Below are 21,562 nucleotides of genomic sequence, written 5' to 3'. Positions count from 1 at the left end.
CCAATCTGGACAAACCATTTCTGTATGGACCTTGTTTTGTGCACGGTGTAATTGTCTTGCTGAAACAGGAAAGGGCCTTCCCCAAACTGTTGCCACAAAGTTGGAAGCACAGAATCGTCTAGAATGTCATTGTATGCTGTAGCGTTAAGATTTCCCTTCACTGGAACTAAGGGGCCTAGCCCGAACCATGAAAAACAGCCCCAGACCATTATTCCTCTTTCACCAAATTTTACAGTTGGCACTAAGCATTCTCCTGGCATCCACCATCCCAGATTCATCAGTCGGACTGCCAGATGGGGAAGCGTGATTCATCACTCTAGAGAACACGTATCCACTGATCCAGAGTCCAATGGCGGCGAGTTTTACACCACTCCAAATGACGCTTGGCATTGCGCATGGTGATCTTAGGCTTGTGTGCAGCTGCTCGGCCATGGAAACCCATTTCATGAGGCTTCCAACAAAGTTATTTTGCTGATGTTGCTTCCAAGGGCAGTTTGGAACTCGGTAGTGAGTGTTGCAACCAAGGACAGATGATTTTTACACGCTACAGGCTTCTGCACTCAGCAGTCCCGTTCTGTGAGCTTGTGTGGCCTATCACTTCACGGCTGAGCCGTTGTTGCTCCTTGATGTTTCCACCTCGCACTTACAGTTGACTGGGCCAGATATTTGACAAACTGACTTGTTGGAAAGGTGCCATGTTGAAAGTCACTGAGCTCTTCAGTAAGGCCATTCTACTGTCAATGTTTGTCTACGGAGATTGCATGGCTTGGTGCTCAGTTTTATACACCTGTCAGCAACGGGTGTGGCTGAAATAGCCAAAACAACTAATTTTAAGGGGTGTCCACATACTGTGTGTATATACTAACCGTAGTGCCAAAGATGCCATCACTGTTGCAATATTCACCAACACATTGTAATAAAATGTTTAAGAACATCACTTTGTGGAAGCTGCTCTTTATTAAAAAAAAAAAACCTGTCAATGTCTGCTACACGTTTTAATTACATAAACAAAAATATAATCCACGCAAGACAAACGCAGAAAATATCCTGAATCAAACGTAGGTAGAGTCAGATTTTGATTGAATTGCTTTCATATTTCATACATCTTTCACTTCCCTCTCCGTTGAACAGTCAGTTTTATATACACAGAGCACCGATCAACAGTGCCCCTCTCTCACCCTGTTCCACTGGATCTTTATACAACTAATTTACATCAAAACTGGAACCCTTGTTTAGTATCTGCAACACCCAGACACACTCTCGTCTGGCTCACAGGGAGTCAGAGCTGAGGTGGTGCGGGTAGCATGGAAAGATATGTTCAACATGAAAGCAATTCTTTCACATTCAGAGTAAAGGCAGCCATTAAACGGTCATTGAGTCAATGGCATGCCAAGCTTAAAGCAAAATGGATTCCACCTCAGTGTGATGCTTCAGAATCGTGGATTAAGTGTTTTTCAACTAGACAGAAAAGTTGTTCCATTGCAAAAAACCCTAGGCACAGAATTGACTATATAGATTACTGACTCATACTGGAACCCCCTTCTCCACTTGCACAGGGGAGATCATGAGATTTGACCGAGTAAAACTGTTCTTATCACAAAACTTGAAGAATATTTAGTGCTCTATCATTCCGTTTATAGGTGTATTTTATATAATATCTATATTATTTTCTCTACATCTCCAATGAAACAATCCAACATCCATGTAAAATGCTGAGGCACTCCCACAGGTACTATAGATTTTCTTCCTCAGTTTTAAAACCATATCATAAATAAATAAATAAACAACACACGAGGAATGTCTACTGTAAACACAGTAAAAAAGACAAACTAAAACAGGTGTAAACGTCATTAGCATCACTACTCAGTGACAGTTAAATAACTAGGAAATGGATCACTGATGATCGAATCAAGAGAGGGAAGGATTCCTCTCGTCTTTTTCTTCTTGTCCCACCTCCCCCTCCCACTAGATTAGAACACCAAGCTGTTACACCCAACCACAGTAGTATTTCCAAATACATAATATCAAAGTTTCTCAGCACCCATAGCAGAGGATAAAATGGATGAGGAATCCCTATAGGTACTTTTTAAAAACAGCAGCATCACTTGACGTCTTGGACAAATGACAGAATAACGGGTGGTGAATTATTTTCTTCCCATCGTCATTTGGACATGGTTTCCATGGTTTTCCTCCAGTCATTGCACTGTTCGTTGTGTTCTTGACATGTCTGTATTTGGGTGGGGGAGGGGGGGGTGAACGTTTCTCTGAAGAGTTAGACTGGCAATGAGGACAAAGCTTTGCTGCTAAGTGCTTCATTTTCTGAGACACGTCATATTACATGAACTGCATCTGTGGATGGAAATCAACATACAAGGATTTATTAGAAAATAGTTTTACCAGCCCGCTCATGGTGGTGCTGAAATAGTCAACTGAATAAATGCAAAGGCATCACAATGTCCTCAGAGCAAAAGCAACTGTCACACAAGATACAGCTGATTAATCAAGATTTCAGCAATGGCAACCTATATCAGCAAAGACGTACTGGTTAGTGTAATTGAAAGTTTAAAAACATCCTGAAATGCATCTGCTGATTGTTTAAGCGAGCAAGACACAAACCAACTAATCAAGCCCATATAAAGCGCAAGAGATATAGCGAGAGGAAATAAACAGCAGTGGTTGATCAGATGGAAGAAGCAGTGTCTTTGCAAATGAAGGAAGAGATGATAACAGTAAGAGAAGAGAAAAAAAAGAGAAGCATTAGTGTGAAGCCACGCTGCGCATGCATGTACATCCGCAAGCACACAGCATGCTGTACCTAAGAGACGCTCTACAAGAAATCCTTGAGAGAGAGCTGTGCAAATGGGTCCTGTCCGGGGGCTCTGAGAGGACTCTGGCTGGAAGGACTAGAGGCTGCAGAGGGCTATTTCAGGGAGAGGGAAAAACACACAGGAGGAGCAGAGGTCAGAGAGAGGAAGAGATTGTGTGTGAGTGAGAGAGAGGGGGAGCATTCAGATTGAATGAGAGAGAGGAATGAAGGGTGAAAGAGAAGTTACACCAAGAGGGGAAAATAATTGGGGACTCTTGAGGAAACTGATGACAGACAGATGTCCCTCTCCTCCTGAGGAGGTAAGAGTAAACTAGAACACTGTTGTCATCACAGGGGGTAGTATACACACACAGAACGGCTAATGTAACTACACACCACTGAATACACCTGAACACTGAACACACAACCCTGCAATAGACATTTTCCATCACACACGTCTGATTATTGTACAAACACATACCTGGGCACTGGAAACAGAGCCGAAGGGGTTGGGCGGCCTCATGATGGGCTGGTTGTACATCATGGTGGGTTGGTTCATCATACCCATAGAGCCAAGCTGTTGAGGTGGCTAAAGACAATAGCATAGAGAAACATCAGGCATAATAGACATGCTACAGTAGATTGCATAGCACAGAAGGATGTATAGCACTTATTACTGTTACTCCTATTACTACTGCATGGCTATTATCTCTCAGTGCTAGCTATACCGTATGGCTATTAGCTCTTAGTGCTAGCTATACTGCATGGCTAATAGCTCTCTGTGCTAGCTATGCTGCAAGGCTATTAGCTCTCTGTGCTAGCTATGCTGCATGGCTATTAGCTCGCAGCGCTAGCTATGCTGCATGGATATTAGCTCTCAGTGCTAGCTTGCTGCATGGATATTAGCTCTCAGTGCTAGCTTACTGCATGGCTATCAGTTCTTAGTGCTAGCTATGGTGCATGGATATTAGCTCTCAGTGCTAGCTATACCGCATGGCTATTAGCTCTCAGTGCTAGCTATACCGCATGGCTATTAGCTCTCAGTGCTAGCTATACCGCATGGCTATTAGCTCTCAGTGCTAGCTATACCGCATGGCTATTAGCTCTCAGTGCTAGGTATACCGCATGGCTATTAGTTCTCAGTGCTAGCTATACTGTATGGCTATTAGTTCTCAGTGCTATCTATACTGTATGGCTATTAGTTCTCAGTGCTATCTATACTGTATGGCTATTAGTTCTCAGTGCTATATATACTGCATGGCTATTAGCTCTCAGTGCAGGCTATACTGCATGGCTATTAGCTCTCAGTGCTAGCTATACTGCATGGCTATTAGCTCTCAGTGCTAGCTATACTGCATGGCTATTATCTCTCAGTGCTAGCTATACTGTATGGCTATTAGCTCTCAGTGCAGGCTATACTGCATGGCTATAATGTTCTCATTGCTAGCTATGCTGTATGGCTATTCCCTCTGTAAATAATAATAATACATTTTATTTAGCGGACGCCTTTCAAGATACTTAAGGGCATCTTACATTAAAAGTAGGCCTACATAAAATACAGTACAGTACGTAAAATGCATCAATTAAAAGTGTGTGTGTGTGTGTGTGGGGGTAGATCAGAGTCAATCTCAAAGAGTTGTGTTTTGAGGAGTTTTTTTAATGACATGACTGTGTCTGCATGTTGCATGTGTGGGGGAGAGTGCTAACTACTGCATGGCTATGTTCCTCGGTGCTAGCTACTGCATGGCTATGTTCCTCGGTGCTAGCTACTGCATGGCTATGTCCCTCGGTGCTAGCTACTGCATGGCTATGTCCCTCGGTGCTAGCTACTGCATGGCTATGTCCCTCGGTGCTAGCTACTGCATGGCTATGTCCCTCGGTGCTAGCTACTGCATGGCTATGTCCCTCAGTGATAGCTACTGCATGGCTATGTCCGTCAGTGCATCCAGACATCCATCTGACAGATACTGACCATGCCATATCCCCCCACCATGCCTGTTGGTGTTGTGGCAGGGTAGGCCATGACTGGGGGGGTCTGTGGAGACACAAACACACCAATGAGGACACAACATCTTCTCTCACAGATAATCCAGCAGACCAATGTCAAGTCAAGACAACAACTTCTTAACATTGGTCTAAAACCAACACTAGAGTGATACAGTAGCTAAAACACTTACCACAGGCAGGTAAGAGCACCAGTACTGTAAGAGGCCAGTGTAGTGTGTATTACCATGGAGACGGGGTTCCAGGTGGTGTTTGGGGCTGCCTTGGGCTGCCAGTTGCTCCCGCCAGTCAGCCTCTTCTCCCCAGGCTGGCTCCAGTGGATGTCACTGTAGATTAAGACAGCTAATATTAGCACTGGCTCCTAACTGCTGCTGGCTATACAGAACAGTTCTTCATCTAGCACTGACCACAGCACGTTGAAGAGACTGAACAGCATGAACAGCTCACTTACTTTTTTGTTGTGCCATTTCCAATCCCGAGATCTACAAGAGGATAGTAATATAAATGTGAGATGTACACATCCAGAAACAGTTCATTATACTGCTATAGCTGTGTGACATATTGCGATCTAACATATGAGTCAAAATATAAATAGAATAGATTCACTCAGGCAAAGATGAGTGTTGATCTCTTTTAATCTGAATTAAATATCCTAGTGTGACGTTGTGACACTTACTGCCCACCAGGTTGGCCAGGGAGGAGTCCAGGTCAACTCCGACCAGTTTGTCTGACAGCTGATTGATGGAGCACAGGGCCTGATTGGAGCCGACCATGGTGGGTTTCAGGATGTCTAAGGAGGACAGAGAGGTGTACATTGGTTGGATGTGAAACACCATGTGCATCAAACAGTAAAATATTCAACACCTCACCATCAGAGTCAATGTTGTTAACGCCGATAGCTTTGGCTCCAAAGACTGACTCGAAATCCACCTGGAGTGCTCCTGGGGGAGGGGCCTGTGATGCTGTGGAGTACCCTGTAAAGAGGTCAAAGGGGAGGCTGCTCAGAACACGGCAGGTGCAGTGATGGATAAGCATTATCCATTGGTGTTAAAGTCAGACCTGTTACAGTACAGCTACAGGTTCTCTAGTACTCTACCTCTGAATAGACCTGCTACAGTACAGCTACAGGTTCTCTAGTACTCTACCTCTGAATAGACCTGCTACAGTACAGCTACAGGTTCTCTAGTACTCTACCTCTGAATAGACCTGCTACAGTACAGCTACAGGTTCTCTAGTACTCTACCTCTGAATAGACATGCTACAGTAGAGGGCTCAGTGGGGTAGGGAGCCTGGTGTGGAAGGTGCTGGGCCATGGACACTGGACCACTACAGAAGGAGTCTGACAACGCCAAAGGAGGAGCAGGAAGAAGAAGAGAGCAAAGGAAGGCATTTCAAGAAAGGCAGGCAAGGCAAAGTGACAGTACAGAGAGAGACAGTTAACAGAAAATACTTAGCAGTTGTATAGGGACACTAACAGGTAACAAGTAAAACTAATTCTAACAAAGTCAAAACAGGAACTGCAGAGTACAAGGAGATACAAATATCCTATTGACACTAAATTCCTCAAAATCGTCAGACTACCCTAACCATAGAGTTATTATTGGGCCACTAAACACATTACATGGGTTGAGGGGCTTATGTTTGCCTGTGGGCTCAGGAAACATAGGCTGGGATGGTGAGCCATCGTAGTACCTGAGATGGAGTGTTCTATCCGCACTGTGCGTTTGTAATTGCTTGAAACGGACGAGTTTGTGTCAGTAAAGGGATTATAACGATCTAGAGAATCAAAAATAATATTGGTAAGTGAAACAGATTTAAACTTATAGCTCTAAGAGGATACTACAACAGAAAATAATCAAATGATTGGTTTGTAATATCAGAATCTAGAAGCAATAGCCTATTTGAATACATTATGAAACAATATATATCAGCAGCAGGAAAACCATCATTTGAACATAACCAACTTGGTCAGAATTAACTTAGACATGGGTTTACTAGACTGTAAAATAAATTTGAGACCTCAATGGATGAAGCGTCATATTAGACTAAACTGGCATGGGAGCCTAACAAAAGAACATAACCAGTAACTCCACCGTCACAGTGTTAGCTTGTGGTTCTATCCTTAGCACAGTCCTATAATGGAAACATGGCAAGTGGAGGCCTTGCATTTTAAGGTACACAACAAACATTTAACTTTAGACAGCTATGAGATGATTTACATATAGACAGAAGTAACAACAGTACGGCTTATGGGAGACTTCCTTCAAACAGTCCCACAGAGAGACACATGAAGGGTATTTCAGGAGGAACAAAGAGTATCTTTACCACCGAACATTTCATGACCAGACGTCCTAGAGGAATAGCTAACACCGTCGGAGGACACGACAGGCAAGTGAGTGGCGGCATCGACAACAACTTTTGAGAGGAAAGGGTTAAGGTTTGGCATGGAATCATCTCCAGCTTCAGCAGAGGTGAAAGGATCTAAGCAGGCAGAGGAGAGAAAGAAAGAGAATAGATAGAGAAGAGAAGAACAGGAGGAAATCAGAGTCAGACGCAACAGGAAGAGAGGGAGAGCATGCAGAACAGGTCATGGTAGAAGACAGCAGACAATAGAGGGGTCCTGCGGTGGTGGCTGTTTCTCCTACCTGCCCATGCTGTGGCCACAGGAAGCCCTGTAGAACTGGCCTGCACTGAAGGGTTAAAGGTCTGCTGAATGTCAAACAGGTCACTCTCCATCTTCAGAGCACTGAGGAGAGAAGACAGCAGTGATGCGATACCTGAATCAACACTGGGAATGTAGCTGAACATCAGAATTACCAGATACACACAGACGTATTGAGGTATAGGTTCCCTCTAACCACAGATCTAGAATAAGAGCACTCTAAATCCTAAACTTAACCACTAGGAGGACAAAGAAATATCTGACCCTGTATCAGTGGTTATCAGCAACTTCTAAATAATCCACACTAACCTCTCTGGTCAACCACATGAGTGGGTAAGCTTCACAGCTCATAAGTGAAAGTTTACCCATTGGAGCAGCTGGGTGTGGAGAAGAGGTCGATTGCCGGGGCTGTGCTGATAGTGCCCCCGGTGGTGGAGACCGGAGACGTGTCTGTGGTGGTGAAGGAAGGCCTCTTAGAGAGCTCCTTCAGCCTCTGTTCCTGGGTGGAAAGAGTCCAAGTCAAATACAGACACTCTACAGATGTAGACTGGAGGTGATGGTTGTAGTTATGTTCAATACCAGTCAAAAGTTTAGACACAGCTACTCATTCAAGGGTTTTTATTTTTACCATTTTCTACATTACAGAATAATAGTGAAGACATCAAAACTATAAAATAACACATATGGAATCATGTAGTAACCAAAAAAGTGTTAAACAAATCAAAATATATTTTAGATTCTTCAAACTAGCCACCCTTTGCCTTGATGATAGCGTTGCACACTCTTCGCATTCTCTCAACCAGCTTCACCTGGAATGCTTTTCTTGAAGGAGTTCCCACATATGCTGTGCACTTGTTGGCTGCTTTTCCTTCACTCTGCGGTCCAACTCATCCCAAACCATCTCAATTGGGTTGAGGTTGGGCGATTATGGAAGCCAGGTCATCTGATGCAGCACATAATCACTCTCCTTCTTGGTCAAATAGCCCTTACACAGCCTGGAGGTGTGTTGGGTCATTGTCCTGTTGAAAAACAAAAGCGCAAACTAGATGTGATGGCGTATCGCTGCAGAATCCTGTGGTAGCCATGCTGGTTAAGTGTGCCTTGAATTCTAAATAAATCACAGACAGTGTCACCAGCAAAGCACCCTTACACTCCCTCCTCCATGCTTCACGGTGGGAACCACACATGCAGAAATCAGCCGTTCAGCTACTCTGCGTCTCACAAAGACATGGCGGTTAGAACCAAAAATCTCAAATTTGGACTCATTAGACCAAAGGACAGATTTCCACAGGTCTAATGTCCATTGCTCGTGTTTCTTGGTCCAAGCAAGTCTCTTCTTCTTATTGGTGTCCTTTAGTAGTGGTTTCTTTGCAGCAATTCAACCATGAAAGCCTGGTTCACGCAGTCTCCTCCGAAGAGTTGATGTTGAGATGTGTCTGTTACTTGAACTCTGTGAAGCATTGATTTGAGCTGCAATTTCTGAAGCTGGTTATCTAATGAACTTATCCTCTGCAGCAGAAGTAACTCTGGGTCTTCCTTTCCTGTGGCGGTCCTCATGAGAGCCAGTTTCATCATAGAGCTTGATGGTTTTTGCGACTGCACTTGAAGAAACTTTCAAAGTTCTTGAAATGTTCCGGATTGTCTGACCTTCTTAAAGTAATGATGGACTGTTGTTTGTCTTTGCTTATTTGAGCTGTTCTTGCCATAATATGGACTTGGTCTTTTACCAAATAGGGCTATCTTCTGTATACCACCCCTACCTTGTCACAACACAACTGATTGGCTAAAATGCATTAAGAAGGAAAGAAATTCCACAAATTAACAAGGCACACCTGTTAATTGAAATGCATTCCAGGTGACTTCCTCATGAAGCTGGTTAAAATAATGCCAAGAGTGTGCAAAGCTGTCATTAAGGCAAAGGGTGGGTACTTTGAAGAATCTAAAATATATTTTGATTTGTTTAAGACTTTTTTTTGGTTACTACATGATTCCATATGTGTTAATCCATAGTTTTGATGTCTTCACTATTATTCTACAATGTAGAAAATAGTGAAAACAAAGAAAAACCCTTGAATGAGTAGGTGTGTCCAAACTTTTAAATGATACTGTATGTGGGCCATACTGGATCAACCAAACGAGGCTTTGAATTGTTCAAATCATTGCCTGCATACTGCAACATATCAGTGTCCTTCACATGTAGATGGAACAGGCAACACAAAACCATGTCCATTCTCGTCAAATTCATGTTGTGATCCACGCATCATGACGGCTGTACCTTCAGTGCTTTGAGACGAGCCTGTTCCTCCTCCAGAGCAGCCTGCTTCTCCCGCTCGTCTACTTTAGTAAAAGACATCCCTGTACTGGCCAGCGAGGACACTGCGTTGGATAGAGTACTAGCCCTGAAACAACACACAACAGTGAACACCCCTAGGCAGAATACTACGGCAACCCTGGCTGAAAACATCAATAACCATTACCATCAATAATAATTTAAGCAATCTTGGCTTAAGAGCTTGGTGCACAAAGCAAATCAGTTATTATAGCGGCAGCCGCTTCTAGGCTACCTGCAGGGGGAGTAGTGGACTCAGTGCCAAAGACACTCCAGTGTGAGACGTAGGATACGTCCCAAATGGCACCCTGTTTCCTATGCACTACTTTCAAATGTAGTGTACTATGTAGAGAATAGGGTGCCATTTGGGACGTAGTCCATCCTGTACATACCTGCTGGCAGCAGTGGAGTCTTTGACTTTCTTCCCCTCTAGAGAGGCCAGGTGCTGCTCCAGAGCTTCCAGGAGGCTACTGGGAGCCTGTTGTAATGGAGAACAGCAGTTAGTATACGCCAGGGTTGGAAACATGCAGTTAGACAGTACTGTACAAACACAACCATCTAAGGCAGTGATGGGCAACCTGGTTACTGTACATACACTAGCTATAGGCCTTGAAGTTTTCCTGACAACATTTTCTGAAAACATTTAACTGGTCATGTCACGTGGTGAGGAAAAACTCAGGTCCCTAACTATACTGTCCCATATACCACTATACCTTAGTTACTGGATTCTAGCTAGCACTTAGTTTACTGGGAAGTGTTTAGCCCCTCAATATGGGACAAATACTAACTCGAGACTTCAGCTGAAAGCCACATTGGATGAGTGATATTGAAATGTGTGTAGATGACACACGCCACGGCACTTTCAACATCCTACAGTATGTGGTGTTGAATTGGCAATGTCTAAGCACACCTGGGCAGTATGTTGGATGGGCTATGTGACAAAGAGAACTGTGTATACAATTTGTTTCACTCCTATAAAACACAATATCAATGAGATACAGAGTCAGAGTAGAGGCATGCAAAGACAACATCAAAGCAAGTCAAAGACACAGAAGAAGAGTGAGATGAGAATACTTACACAAACTGTGAACTAAAGGTGGAAAGGGGAAATACAGAATATAAAGGTGGTGATGGTCAGAGATAAATATCTATATTGAACTGTAACTATAATGTATTTGTAGGGTATAACACTGTTGCAGGTGCCTCATAAAACATACAATAGGGGACATAACACACAATTAGTGTAATTGTACTTTCAAGGAAAAGTATGATCCTTGGTCGAGGAGGGATTTCCCATGAAAATACTGTAATATAACCAGTATCAATGCAAAGACTGACTGCCCCCCACACCTGTTGTGCTACAATCTATTAAATTTCCTGTACATTGTGTGAAATCTGAAGTACTGTAAGATACACAGTCAGTTTGGACTCTTAACAGCTTAACACCTTTATTTACTGTAGTTAGAGCCTAATCAAGAGGGGAAGAAGAAGAAAAAGTGAGAAATATGCCTCAATTGGCAACATGCGCTAGAGGACTTCATGCACTGAGCAGTGCCTTATCTCTGGGAGACGTGTGCAGGGTGGAGTAAATAGCGTGGAGGGACAACAGAGCTGATTAAATAAGAGGAGTTAATACTGAGATAGAGAGACACACAAAGAGAATACAGAATGAGAGAAGAAAATAGAAAGTGATAGCAAGAAATAAGGGAGAGAAAGTGAGAGCCAGAGAGAGAGAGATGGAGACAGAGAGTAGGAATCTAACTGTCTTTTCAGTACAGACAAATGGCTAGAGTAAGTTCGGTGTGTATGCTTTTTGTGCAGTGAATGTGTCTAATAGGTTATACCAGCAGAAGTAAATCCATCATTCAGTTTGGAGTGTAAAGTCTTACCTGGGAAAGGTCTGGAATGTCTCCTCGATCAATCCCCACCTGCTGTCAAATGATTATGTGCAAAGTTATAGTGGTGCTTCTAAATTAAAACATATTTTCTACCACTATCCAATTTCTGCCACCATAATTTTCTCACAAAAATTGTAATATATCAGAGGTTTTCCCCTTTAATGAATAGTATTGAATGAATGAATAGCATCAAACTCAAAGCAGGTAAAGAAGAAATCACCTCTGCCACTTTAAGGAACTCTGAGATTCGGGTCATTCGTGTCAGGAACTTCTTGTAGATATCCAGGCCCTCTTTACACTGGGTTTTCTTCATGTCAAAGTACTTCTCTGTGGTAAAAAAAAATTACAATTCAAAATAAGAGCGGGCATTAGCGCTGAAAATCTGTACACACACTAGGGATAAACTCTGTAGAGAATTTAGTCTCCATTAGTACAATTTAGTTCTGTACATATCAAAAGATCTACAGTACAAGGATCTACAAAGCACTTCTCCAGACTAAACATTTTAAAAGAGTATTGATCAGAAAATAGTGGAGTAAATCAAGTTAGAGTTGATGTTTTACCCAGCAGGTTGATGATGCCTTCGTTATATGCAGCAAAAAGCCTAATGGAATCTTTGAAGAGGAGCATGAACCCTGCATTGATCACTCCGTTTGTGAGCTCATTGGCATTAACCTGAAGAAGACACATCATTCAGTTTCACATAAGCCATAAGTTGCCCTTTTAACACAATGACTTTGGCATCGCTGACAAACAATAAAAGAGCAGGTCAGTGAGGAGGAAAATAGCCTGTATCCATCTCTGGTTTCAGCACTGTCCATTCAGTAATCAGTATGCCTGACAATATGTTAGCCCCAGGAACCCTCTCATATTACAGTACATGAGCAGCACGGTTCTGGGGCGGTTGACCTCAGACTCACATTGAAGTCGAGGAGGGCGTCCATCTGGCTTTGTATGATAGGGATGGTCTTCAGTAGCTTCTCTGTATTCATGGTCCTCATCACCCCATCCACCCTGTTGAGATGTGTGTGTAGTGTTAGATAGGTGTTAGAAGCACAAAGACAGAGAGGGAGGGAATCAGTGAGAATAGCCTCAGCCAGTCAATTTCTACTGCATGTTAACAAATCGTTCCCAGAGTTACAAAAATACTGTGATTACTTCATGGGATATAAAAAGCTTTGAAAAGTTTGAAAAAATGATGACATTCTGTTGTTAAAATTGACAGGAATCTTCTTAACTAAATATTTGAGCTGTCAAATATTTTAAGTATTTTTTTACACCAGCTAGCGGCTCTGCAAGGAGAAAGTGTTAATGTAAGAAATTGTTTGAGCCTTTGAACTCCATTGACATACATTCGGGTCAGTCAAAAACAAACATACCACTTTCTTCTGTTATATATTGGGAATTTCTTACCCTCGCTTTACTTTAGTGAAGTCAAAGGCAACCTGTCTGTATGACACAGCCTTTTCATTCAGATATCGACTGTACCTCCGGATAAATGTGGACATATCGTAGCCTGGGAGAGAGAGACCTGAGAAGTGATATAAATCTTACATTTGTCATGAAAACCTACTTGAGAATCATGCTATATTCGTTCAAAAGTTATATTGTTTCCTCTTATAAGTATTTGTCACTGTAACAGTTAAGGATGAGTTTGACAAAAGCATTTGAGAGCCAAGGCCTCATACTTTACCTTGTAAACCACTTTTGTCCAAAAAATTACTGAGGTTGAATAATGTGTTCCTTGAAGCCAAGTACTGCACAAAACGCTGTATCAAAGAAAAAGAGCGGTATCAATACATGTTCTTACATTTTCATTGATCTACAAAAATAGAATAGGACTGGAGTACCAGAGTCATTTCCAGATTTTTATTAAAATCGCCTGGTTAGCAATTGATTGCCTGGTTAGCAATTGATTGTCTTATTGTCTGACCTGAAAACTTCAACACTATAGCATTGCTATTATAGATATAATATATATTACAGCAAATAATGTAATGAGTGATGAATGTAGCCATAGACAATGTTTCATTGAGTGGTGATTGTAAGCCCAGCTCACCTCATTGCCGTAGACCATAAGGTGGTGTGTGGCGATGAGCGACTTGAAGACCACCACCCAGCTCGTGCTGGTGGTCCTCTCAAACAGTGAGTCAGCCAGCTGGGGAATGTTCACATTCATCTCATTGGTGCAATGGATCAGGTCTAAAGATGAGAGAGAGACAGACAGAGAGGGAGAAAATGTTAGCGATAGCTTGATGTCTAGGAAGACCATGGATAATTGATGTCAAGTAGTGACTTATGGCCACTGGCCAGTAGAGGTTAAAACAGCTGTGGATACAAGGCATTTCCCCTATGGGGGAGTTGATTTTGGGGTAAAGTTAGTTAATATTCTATGAATGACAATGTTTTGAAAATCTGTGTAAACAGGGACTCAGGCACTCTGCCCTCAGCTGCAATCTCATTCAATTAGCTTTAATTCAAGGTCTGGCTAATTGCCTAACTACACTCAAGACACTTAATTACTATGCTACAGTACTACAGGCTGCCTCTCTTTTTTGGCACGGTAATTCCTCAAGAGGGTCTACTGAAGTTCAATAGATGAAAGCCTGATGAATAAGTCACCATCTCTAAATCAAACAATATATTTTTGGTCAAATACACTATAGATACAAAAGTATGTGGACACCCCTTCAAATTAGTGGATTTGGCTATTTCAGCCACACCCGTTGCTGACAGGTGTTTAAAATCAAGCACAAAGATATGAAATCTCCATAGAAAAAACATTGGCAGTAGAATGGCCTTACTGAAGTGCTCAATGACTTTCAACGGGGCACCGTCATAGGATGCCACCTTTCCGACAAGTCAGTTCGTGAAATTGCTGCCCCGGTCAACTGTAAGTGCTGTTATTGTGAAGTGGAAACGAATTATTAGAATCAGGTGCGCTAGATTAGGGTAGGCTTGAAAACCTACAGGACAATAGCTTTCCAGGAACAGGGTTACAGGGCCCGGATGTAGAGATTGGGTGATGCCCGTCAAACCTGTGCAGTCTACCCATTCCCATTCAGAGTTAGACTGAGTGATGAACAGATTCACAGTATAATAACCAGGCCTGGCTTTCTGGCCTATATTCTCATGTTTTCAAAGAAGGGGGGTCTAAGTAGGACAGCATAACCTTCCAGAGCAGCAGTTAGCATGGCTAGTTGATTATCCAGGGAAGACTGGGACGGGGGATGACAGTGCTGTCATGTTATAGACACTAGACAGCCTGCTAAACATTCACCGTAGTTCGCATTGATGATAACACTTTTTTAACTGCACCTTGATGGTGTCATATGTTGCAACACCACTCTAAAAAGTAGGTCTAACACAAATCATACTGTATGCAACACTATACATGAAGACTGTAGCACAACAATTAACCATTTATGTGCAATTGTGTTGCAATCTCTAACAATATCTGGTATATTGTCAGGTAAAGCAGCCACACTGAGAACTCCTAAATATTACTGTGTGGACAGTGGGCCAGGAACGATGACAGTGTTATTTTAACAGCTCTTTATATAAGGCCTAGGCGGCCTACTGTTCTGTCTGTGTATGAGAGGCTGTGAGTGAGTCTAAGGTACAGTGCATTCATAAAGTATTCAGACCCCTTGACTTTTTCCACATTTTGTTGCGCTACAGCCTTATTCAAAAATGTATTAAATTGTTTTTTTCCCTCATCAATCTACACACAGTACCCCACAATGACAAAGCAAAAACAGGTTTAGAAATGTTTGCAAATGTATTCAAAATAAAAAACTGAAATATTACATTTACATAAGCATTGAAGACCCTTTACTCAGTACTTGAAGCACCTTTGGCAACGATTACAAACTTGAGTATTCTTAGGTATGACGCGACAAGCTTGGCACACCTGTATTTGGGGAGTTTCTCCCATTCTTCTCTGCAGATCTTCTCAACCTCAGGTTGGATGGGGAGCTATTTTCAGGTCTATCCACAGATGTTCGATCAGGTTCAAGTCCGGGCTCTGGCTGGGCCCCTCAAGGACATTAAGAGACTTGCCCCGAAGGCAATCCTACATTGTCTTGGCTTTGTGCTTAGGGTCGTTGTCCTGTTGGAAGGTGAACCTTCACCCCAGTCTGAGGTCCTGAGCGCTCTGGAGCAGGTTTTCATCGAGGATCTCTCTGTACTTTGCTCCGTTCATCTTTCCCGCGATCGTGACTAGTCTCCCAGTCCCTGGCACAGAAAAACATCCCCACAGCATGATGCTGCCACCACCATGCTTCATGGTGTCAGGTTTCCTCCAGACGTGGCGCTTGGCATTCAGGCCAAATGGTTCAATCTTGGATTCATCAAACAAGAGAATCTTGTTTCTCATGGTCTGAGAGTCCTTTACGTGCCTTTTGGCTTCCATCTGGCCACTCTACCATAAAGGCCTGATTGGTTGTCCATCTGAAAGGTTCTCCCATCTCCACAGAGGCACTCTGGAGCTTTATTAGAGTGACCATCGGGTTCTTGGTCACCTCCCTGTCCAAGGCCCTTCTCCCCCGATTGTTCAGTTTGGCCGGGCGGCCAGCTCTAGGAAGAGTCTTAGTGGTTCCAAACTTCTTCCATTTCAGAATGATGGAGTCCACTGGTTTCTTGGGGACCTTCAATGCTGCAGAAATGTTTTGGTACACTTCCCCAGATCTGTGCCTCGACACAATCCTGTCTGGGAGCTCTATGGACAATTCCTTCGACCTCATGGCTTGGTTTTTGATCTGAAATGCACTGTTAACTGTGGGACCTTATATAGACAGGTGTGTGCCTTTCCAAATCATGTCCAATCAATTAAATTAGATTTACCACAGGTAGACTAATCTAGTTCTAGAAACATCTCAAGGATGATCAATGGAAACAGGATGCACCTGAGCTCAATTTCGAGTCTCATAGGAAAGGGCCTGAATACTTATGTAAATAAGTTTCAAATTGTAATATCTAAAAACCTGTTTTCGCTTTGTCTTTATGGGGTATTGTGTGTAGATTGATGAGGGGGAAAAAATGATTTAATCAATTTTAGAATACGGCTGTAACGTAACAAAATGTGAAAAAAGTCAAGGGGTTTGAATACATTCCGAATGCCCTATATTTCACGTTGGACGGCTGATCGGGTTTGGGTGAGCCAACAGACTTCTGAGCCAACTTTCATTCATCCTGTCATATAATGGCTCCTGTACCTCAGGAGAGTACTGTAGGCCTAAGCTCAACTAACAGGTGTGAAACAATAGGCTGGCTGGCTGAATCAATTCACAACTTTAGCATAGTCCATAGGATTCAAATGTGATTAGAAGTGGGCACTTTCAGATCACACAGTTTTCCAGTTATTCCAGAGGTCAATGTCTGCAAAAGGAACGTAGGAAAAGCCATACAATATGTAGCTAGCCTACTACTTGCTTAAGTTGGGGTCTGAACCAGCAACTTCCATGTCATTGTACCTGTGTGTCATGCAATATGCTCCTATAATCATGATAACAATTACATTTGAACGGTAACCTATTATGCATAACCTGCTTGCAGAAGAGATACAAAATCCTTGAGATTTAATCACATATAATTAAATGAATTATAGTTGGAATGAATTAATGGCCATTTATTGCATTCACTGCTACTTTTGCAGTGGTAGGTGCTCTGCTTTGTGACGAGTAGCGTTTCTGAGGATGGTCACACAGATAAAAAAAAAAAAGTCTGACGTTGCCATCAGGGTTAAATATACAGTACCAGTCAAACGTTTGGACACCTACTCATTCAAGGGTTTTTCTTTATGTTTACTATTTTATAGAATAATAGTGAAGACATCAAAACTATGAAATAACACATATGGAATCATGTAGTAACCGAAAAAAAGTGTTCAAGAAATCCAAATATATTTTATATTTGATATTTTTCAAAGTAGCCACCCTTTGCCTTGATGACAGCATTGCACACTCTTCGCATTCTCTCAACCAGCTTCATGAGGTAGTCACCTGGAATGCATTTCAATTAACAGGATGTGCCTTGCTAAAAGTTGATCTGTGGAATTTCTTTCCTTCTTAATGCGTTTGAGACAATCAGTTGTGTTGTGAGAAAGTAGGGGTGGTATACAGAAGATAGCTCTATTTGATAAAAGACCAAGTCCATATTATGGCAAGAACAGCTCAAATAAGCAAAGAGAAACATCAGTCCATCATTACTTTCAGACATGAGGGCAAAATTTCAAGAACTTTGAACGTTTCTTCAAGTGCAGTCGCAAAAACCATTAAGCGCTATGATACAACTGGCTCTCATGAGGACCGCCACAGGAAAGGAAGACCCAGAGTTACCTTTATTTTTACCCTTTGCCTTGATGACAGCTTTGCACATTCTTGGCATTCTCTCAACCAGCTTCACCTGGAATGCTTTTCCAACAGTCTTGAAGCAGTTCCCACATATACTGAGCACTTGTTGCCTGCTTTTCCTTCACTCTGCGGTCCAACTCATCCCAAACCATCTCAATTGGGTTGAGGTTGGGGGATTGTGGAGGCCAGGTCATCTGATGCAGCACTCCATCACTTTCCTTCTTGGTCAAATAGCCCTTACACAGCCTGGAGATGTTTTGGGTCATTGTCCTGTTGAAAAATAAATGATAGTCCCACTAAGCGCAAACCAGATGGGATGGCGTATCGCTGCAGAATGTTGTGGTAGGCATGCCGGTTAAGTGTGCCTTGAATTCTAAATAAATCACAGACAGTGTCACCAGCAAAGCACCCTTACACCATCTCCTCCATGCTTCACGGTGGGAACCACACATGCGGAGATCATCTGTTCACCTACTCTGTGTCTCACAAAGACATGGCGGTTGGAACCAAAAATCTCAAATTTGAACTCATCAGACCAAAGGACAGATTTCCACCGGTCTAATGTCCATTGCTCGTGTTTCTTGGCGCACGCAAGTCTCTTCTCCTTATTAGTGTCCTTTAGTAGAGGTTTCTTTGCAGCAATACCACCTGATTCACACAGTCTCCTCTGAACAGTTGATGTTGAGATGTGTCTGTTACTTATGAAATATTTATTTGGGCTGCAATTTCTGAGGCTGGTTACTCTAGTGAACTTATCCTCTGCAGCAGAGGTACCTCCGGTCCTCATGAGAACTATTTTCATCATAGCACTTGATGGTTTTTGCGACTGCACTTGAAGAAACTTTCAAAGTTCTTGAAATTTTCAGGATTGACTGACCTTCATGTAAGATGGCGCCGGAGCAGAAGGCAGACGTTTTACATCTTAAAGTAATGATGGACTGTCGTTTCTCGTTGCTTATTTGAGCTGTTCTTGCCATAATATGGACTTGGTCTTTTACCAAATAGGGCTATCTTCTGTATACCACCCCTACCTAATGACAACACAACTTATTGGCTAAAATGCATTAAGGAAAGAAATTCCACAAATCAACTTTTAACATGACACACCTATTAATTGAAATACATTCCAGATGACTACCTCATGAGAGAATGCGAAGAGTGTGCAATGCTGTCATCAACGCAAAGGGTGGCTAGTTTGAAGAATCTCAAATATATTTTGTTTTGTTTAACACTTCTTTGGTTACTACATGATTCCATATGTGTTATTTCATAGTTTTGATGTCTTCACTATTATTTTACAAAAACATGTGGCAAAAAAGCATGTGGCAAAAAAGCATGTGGCAAAGAAATTTACTTTATGTCCTGAATACAAATAGTTATGTGGTGTGTTGGATTTGCCCCAAACACTGAGTACCACTCTTTATATTTTCATGCACGGTGATGGCTGCACCATGTTATGGGTATGCTTGTCATCGGCAAGGACTAGGGAGTTTAGGATAAAAGTACATGGAATAGAACACAGGCAAAATCCTATAGGAAAACCTTTCCAACAGACACTGGGAGAGAAATATTAACCTTCCAGCAGGACAATAACCTAAAACACAAGGCCAAATATACACTTGAGTTGCTTACCAAGACGACATTGAATGTTCATGAGTGGCCTAGTAACAGTTGACTTAAATGGCTTGAAAATCTATAGCAAGACTTGGAAAAATGTCTGTCAAGCAATTACCAACAACCAACTTGACAGAGCTTGAAGAATTTTAAAAGAAGAATAACGTGCAAATATTGGTCAATACAGGTGTGCAAAGCTCTTGGAGACTTACACAGAAAGACTCACAGCAAACGTAAACACAGTCAACGCTGCCAAATGTAATTCTAACATGTATTGACTTAGTGGTGTGAAATGTGAATACATATGTAAATGAGATATTTCTGTACTTCATTTAATACATTTGCTAAAATGCAGTGTTGTGTGTAGATGGGTAAGATTTTTTTTTTATTTAATCAATTTTGAATTCAGGCTGTCACACAACAAAATGTGGAATAAGTCAAGAGGTATGAATACTTTCAAAAGGCGCTGTACATGCATTTCCCTCAGCAGTGACAGACACACCTAGTAATGATGATAATATAGGCTACACTTTGCATATTTGACTGAAAGCATTATCCTTGATATTTCCTCTATGCCTACTGTGAAATATGAACAAGGTAGTTTCTACCTCTGAGCTGTTCAAAGGTGGTTGTTATACTCTTTCCTGTGGTAAATATATCAAATAGACCTACTGAATTTTTACTCCCTGGAACATATATTTTCGGGGGCATTTTTGTATAGCCAAAACGTTAATGTACTGTATTATGGAAAACTGGTCAATTGTAAGATAAGATACACTGACTGATAATTACATGATAACTGTTTAGCCCAGGGAGCCTAAAGCTATGCGAAATGAATTAAACCGCTATACAGATGGTTAGAAAGCTTGCTAATTTGACAGTAATGTTGATGATGAGTAGGAATACACTGAAATTATACAAAATATATCTGATATTAAAAGTACTGTTGTTAACGTCCAGTTAAATAATGTTACGAGAATTCTCATTGTGCGATCTCGTTTTGCTACAAAATATCCTTGATACATTTTGACAGGAACTAGCAACAACATTAGCCTATCCATTCAGCCTTTGGGCCTTGTGTAACCATCGCCATAATTCAAGAAATGCAGAACTCTGACTGGTTTTAATGAAGAATGACACATTATATCAGAAACTCTTGATTAATTCGATACTTACAATCCAAATGTTTCTTTTTCGGGCCCATTATTTCATGTGTGGTGGCCTTGCATACTGTTTTCGACACAGCAGATCCAGTTACACTGTGCTGGGCTGCAGTTATCCTGTCAGTAATGCTCTGCCCCGACATCTTCGTTTATTAATGCAACAAAGAATTAGAAAAATCACAATATGTCTATAAAGTTCCAAATTAATTGAATGATACAATCTCTACGGTTGACACCTCCTGTCCACCGCCTATTTAAAAATAAAATAAAGAAAGGGGGAAAACAAAGAAAAAGACAGGGCGACGAGGCGGAAGAAAAATGATACAAAGAAATTCAAACAACGTATCCAACGCTTGATTATTTCAGTCTTATGTTGATCCAACTGACGCCTTTGATCAAATAGATTTCATAAATAAAGATGCGGCGGTAGATTTGGTGGGTTCTCTCGCTGACTCATTCTCTGCCCATCTCTCATCCCGATCTCTCGCTCACTGGATCCCTGTGTGTCTCCTGTCTTCGTATTGACACTCCTGCTGCTGTGTTTAAAGGACTAGAAGCATTCAGGGAAATGGCGGGCCTGCTCTGCCCTCAGAAAGGTTAGGATGTATGACGTTATACGAAGCATGCCGACCTGGAATCAGATTTTACATCCATAATCCATAACATTTTATTCTGCGCAGGTGTCCACAATTGATTGTGGTCTTGGTGGGAAATTAATATGCCAGACCACAGC

The 21,562-nt window shown here is 41.9% G+C and overlaps 1 protein-coding gene across 8 annotated transcripts; it reads right to left on the bottom strand.

The window, feature by feature from the left end:
* Window positions 1–942: 942 nt before the first annotated feature.
* LOC120018164 (phosphatidylinositol-binding clathrin assembly protein-like) lies at window positions 943–21,488 on the bottom strand. 8 transcript variants are annotated; one of them, XM_038961203.1, is made up of 20 exons: window positions 20,843–21,486; window positions 13,759–13,901; window positions 13,393–13,468; window positions 13,113–13,230; window positions 12,620–12,713; window positions 12,263–12,374; window positions 11,920–12,026; window positions 11,691–11,729; window positions 10,194–10,279; window positions 9,748–9,871; window positions 7,838–7,971; window positions 7,456–7,556; window positions 5,680–5,784; window positions 5,487–5,600; window positions 5,262–5,292; window positions 5,037–5,136; window positions 4,779–4,841; window positions 3,288–3,395; window positions 2,816–2,920; window positions 943–2,349 (listed from the first exon to the last, which is right to left on the bottom strand). In XM_038961203.1, the coding sequence occupies exons 1-19, from the start codon at window positions 20,970–20,972 to the stop codon at window positions 2,828–2,830; spliced, it is 1,878 nt and encodes a 625-aa protein (XP_038817131.1). In that variant the 5' UTR covers window positions 20,973–21,486; the 3' UTR covers window positions 943–2,349; window positions 2,816–2,827. The 8 variants fall into 8 exon arrangements, with proteins under 8 accessions (XP_038817131.1, XP_038817132.1, XP_038817130.1 ...); XM_038961204.1 differs by having other exon boundaries at window positions 7,838–7,965; window positions 11,691–11,732; window positions 20,843–21,485; XM_038961202.1 differs by having other exon boundaries at window positions 11,691–11,732; window positions 20,843–21,484.
* Window positions 21,489–21,562: the final 74 nt, after the last annotated feature.

Source organism: Salvelinus namaycush, chromosome 23 (assembly GCF_016432855.1).
Source record: "Salvelinus namaycush isolate Seneca chromosome 23, SaNama_1.0, whole genome shotgun sequence".
Taxonomy (NCBI): Eukaryota; Metazoa; Chordata; class Actinopteri; order Salmoniformes; family Salmonidae; genus Salvelinus; species Salvelinus namaycush.
This window is presented reverse-complemented; position numbering and strand designations above follow the sequence as displayed.

Coding starts and splice junctions, on each gene's coding strand:
- LOC120018164 (XM_038961202.1), bottom strand. CDS start 20,972: ATGTCGGGGCAGAGCATTACTGACAGGATAACTGCAGCCCAGCACAGT. Junction 13,469..13,758: donor TTATGGTCTACGGCAATGAG/GTGAGCTGGGCT, acceptor TCTTTGATACAG/CGTTTTGTGCAGTACTTGGC. Junction 13,231..13,392: donor GGACAAAAGTGGTTTACAAG/GTAAAGTATGAG, acceptor ATCACTTCTCAG/GTCTCTCTCTCCCAGGCTAC.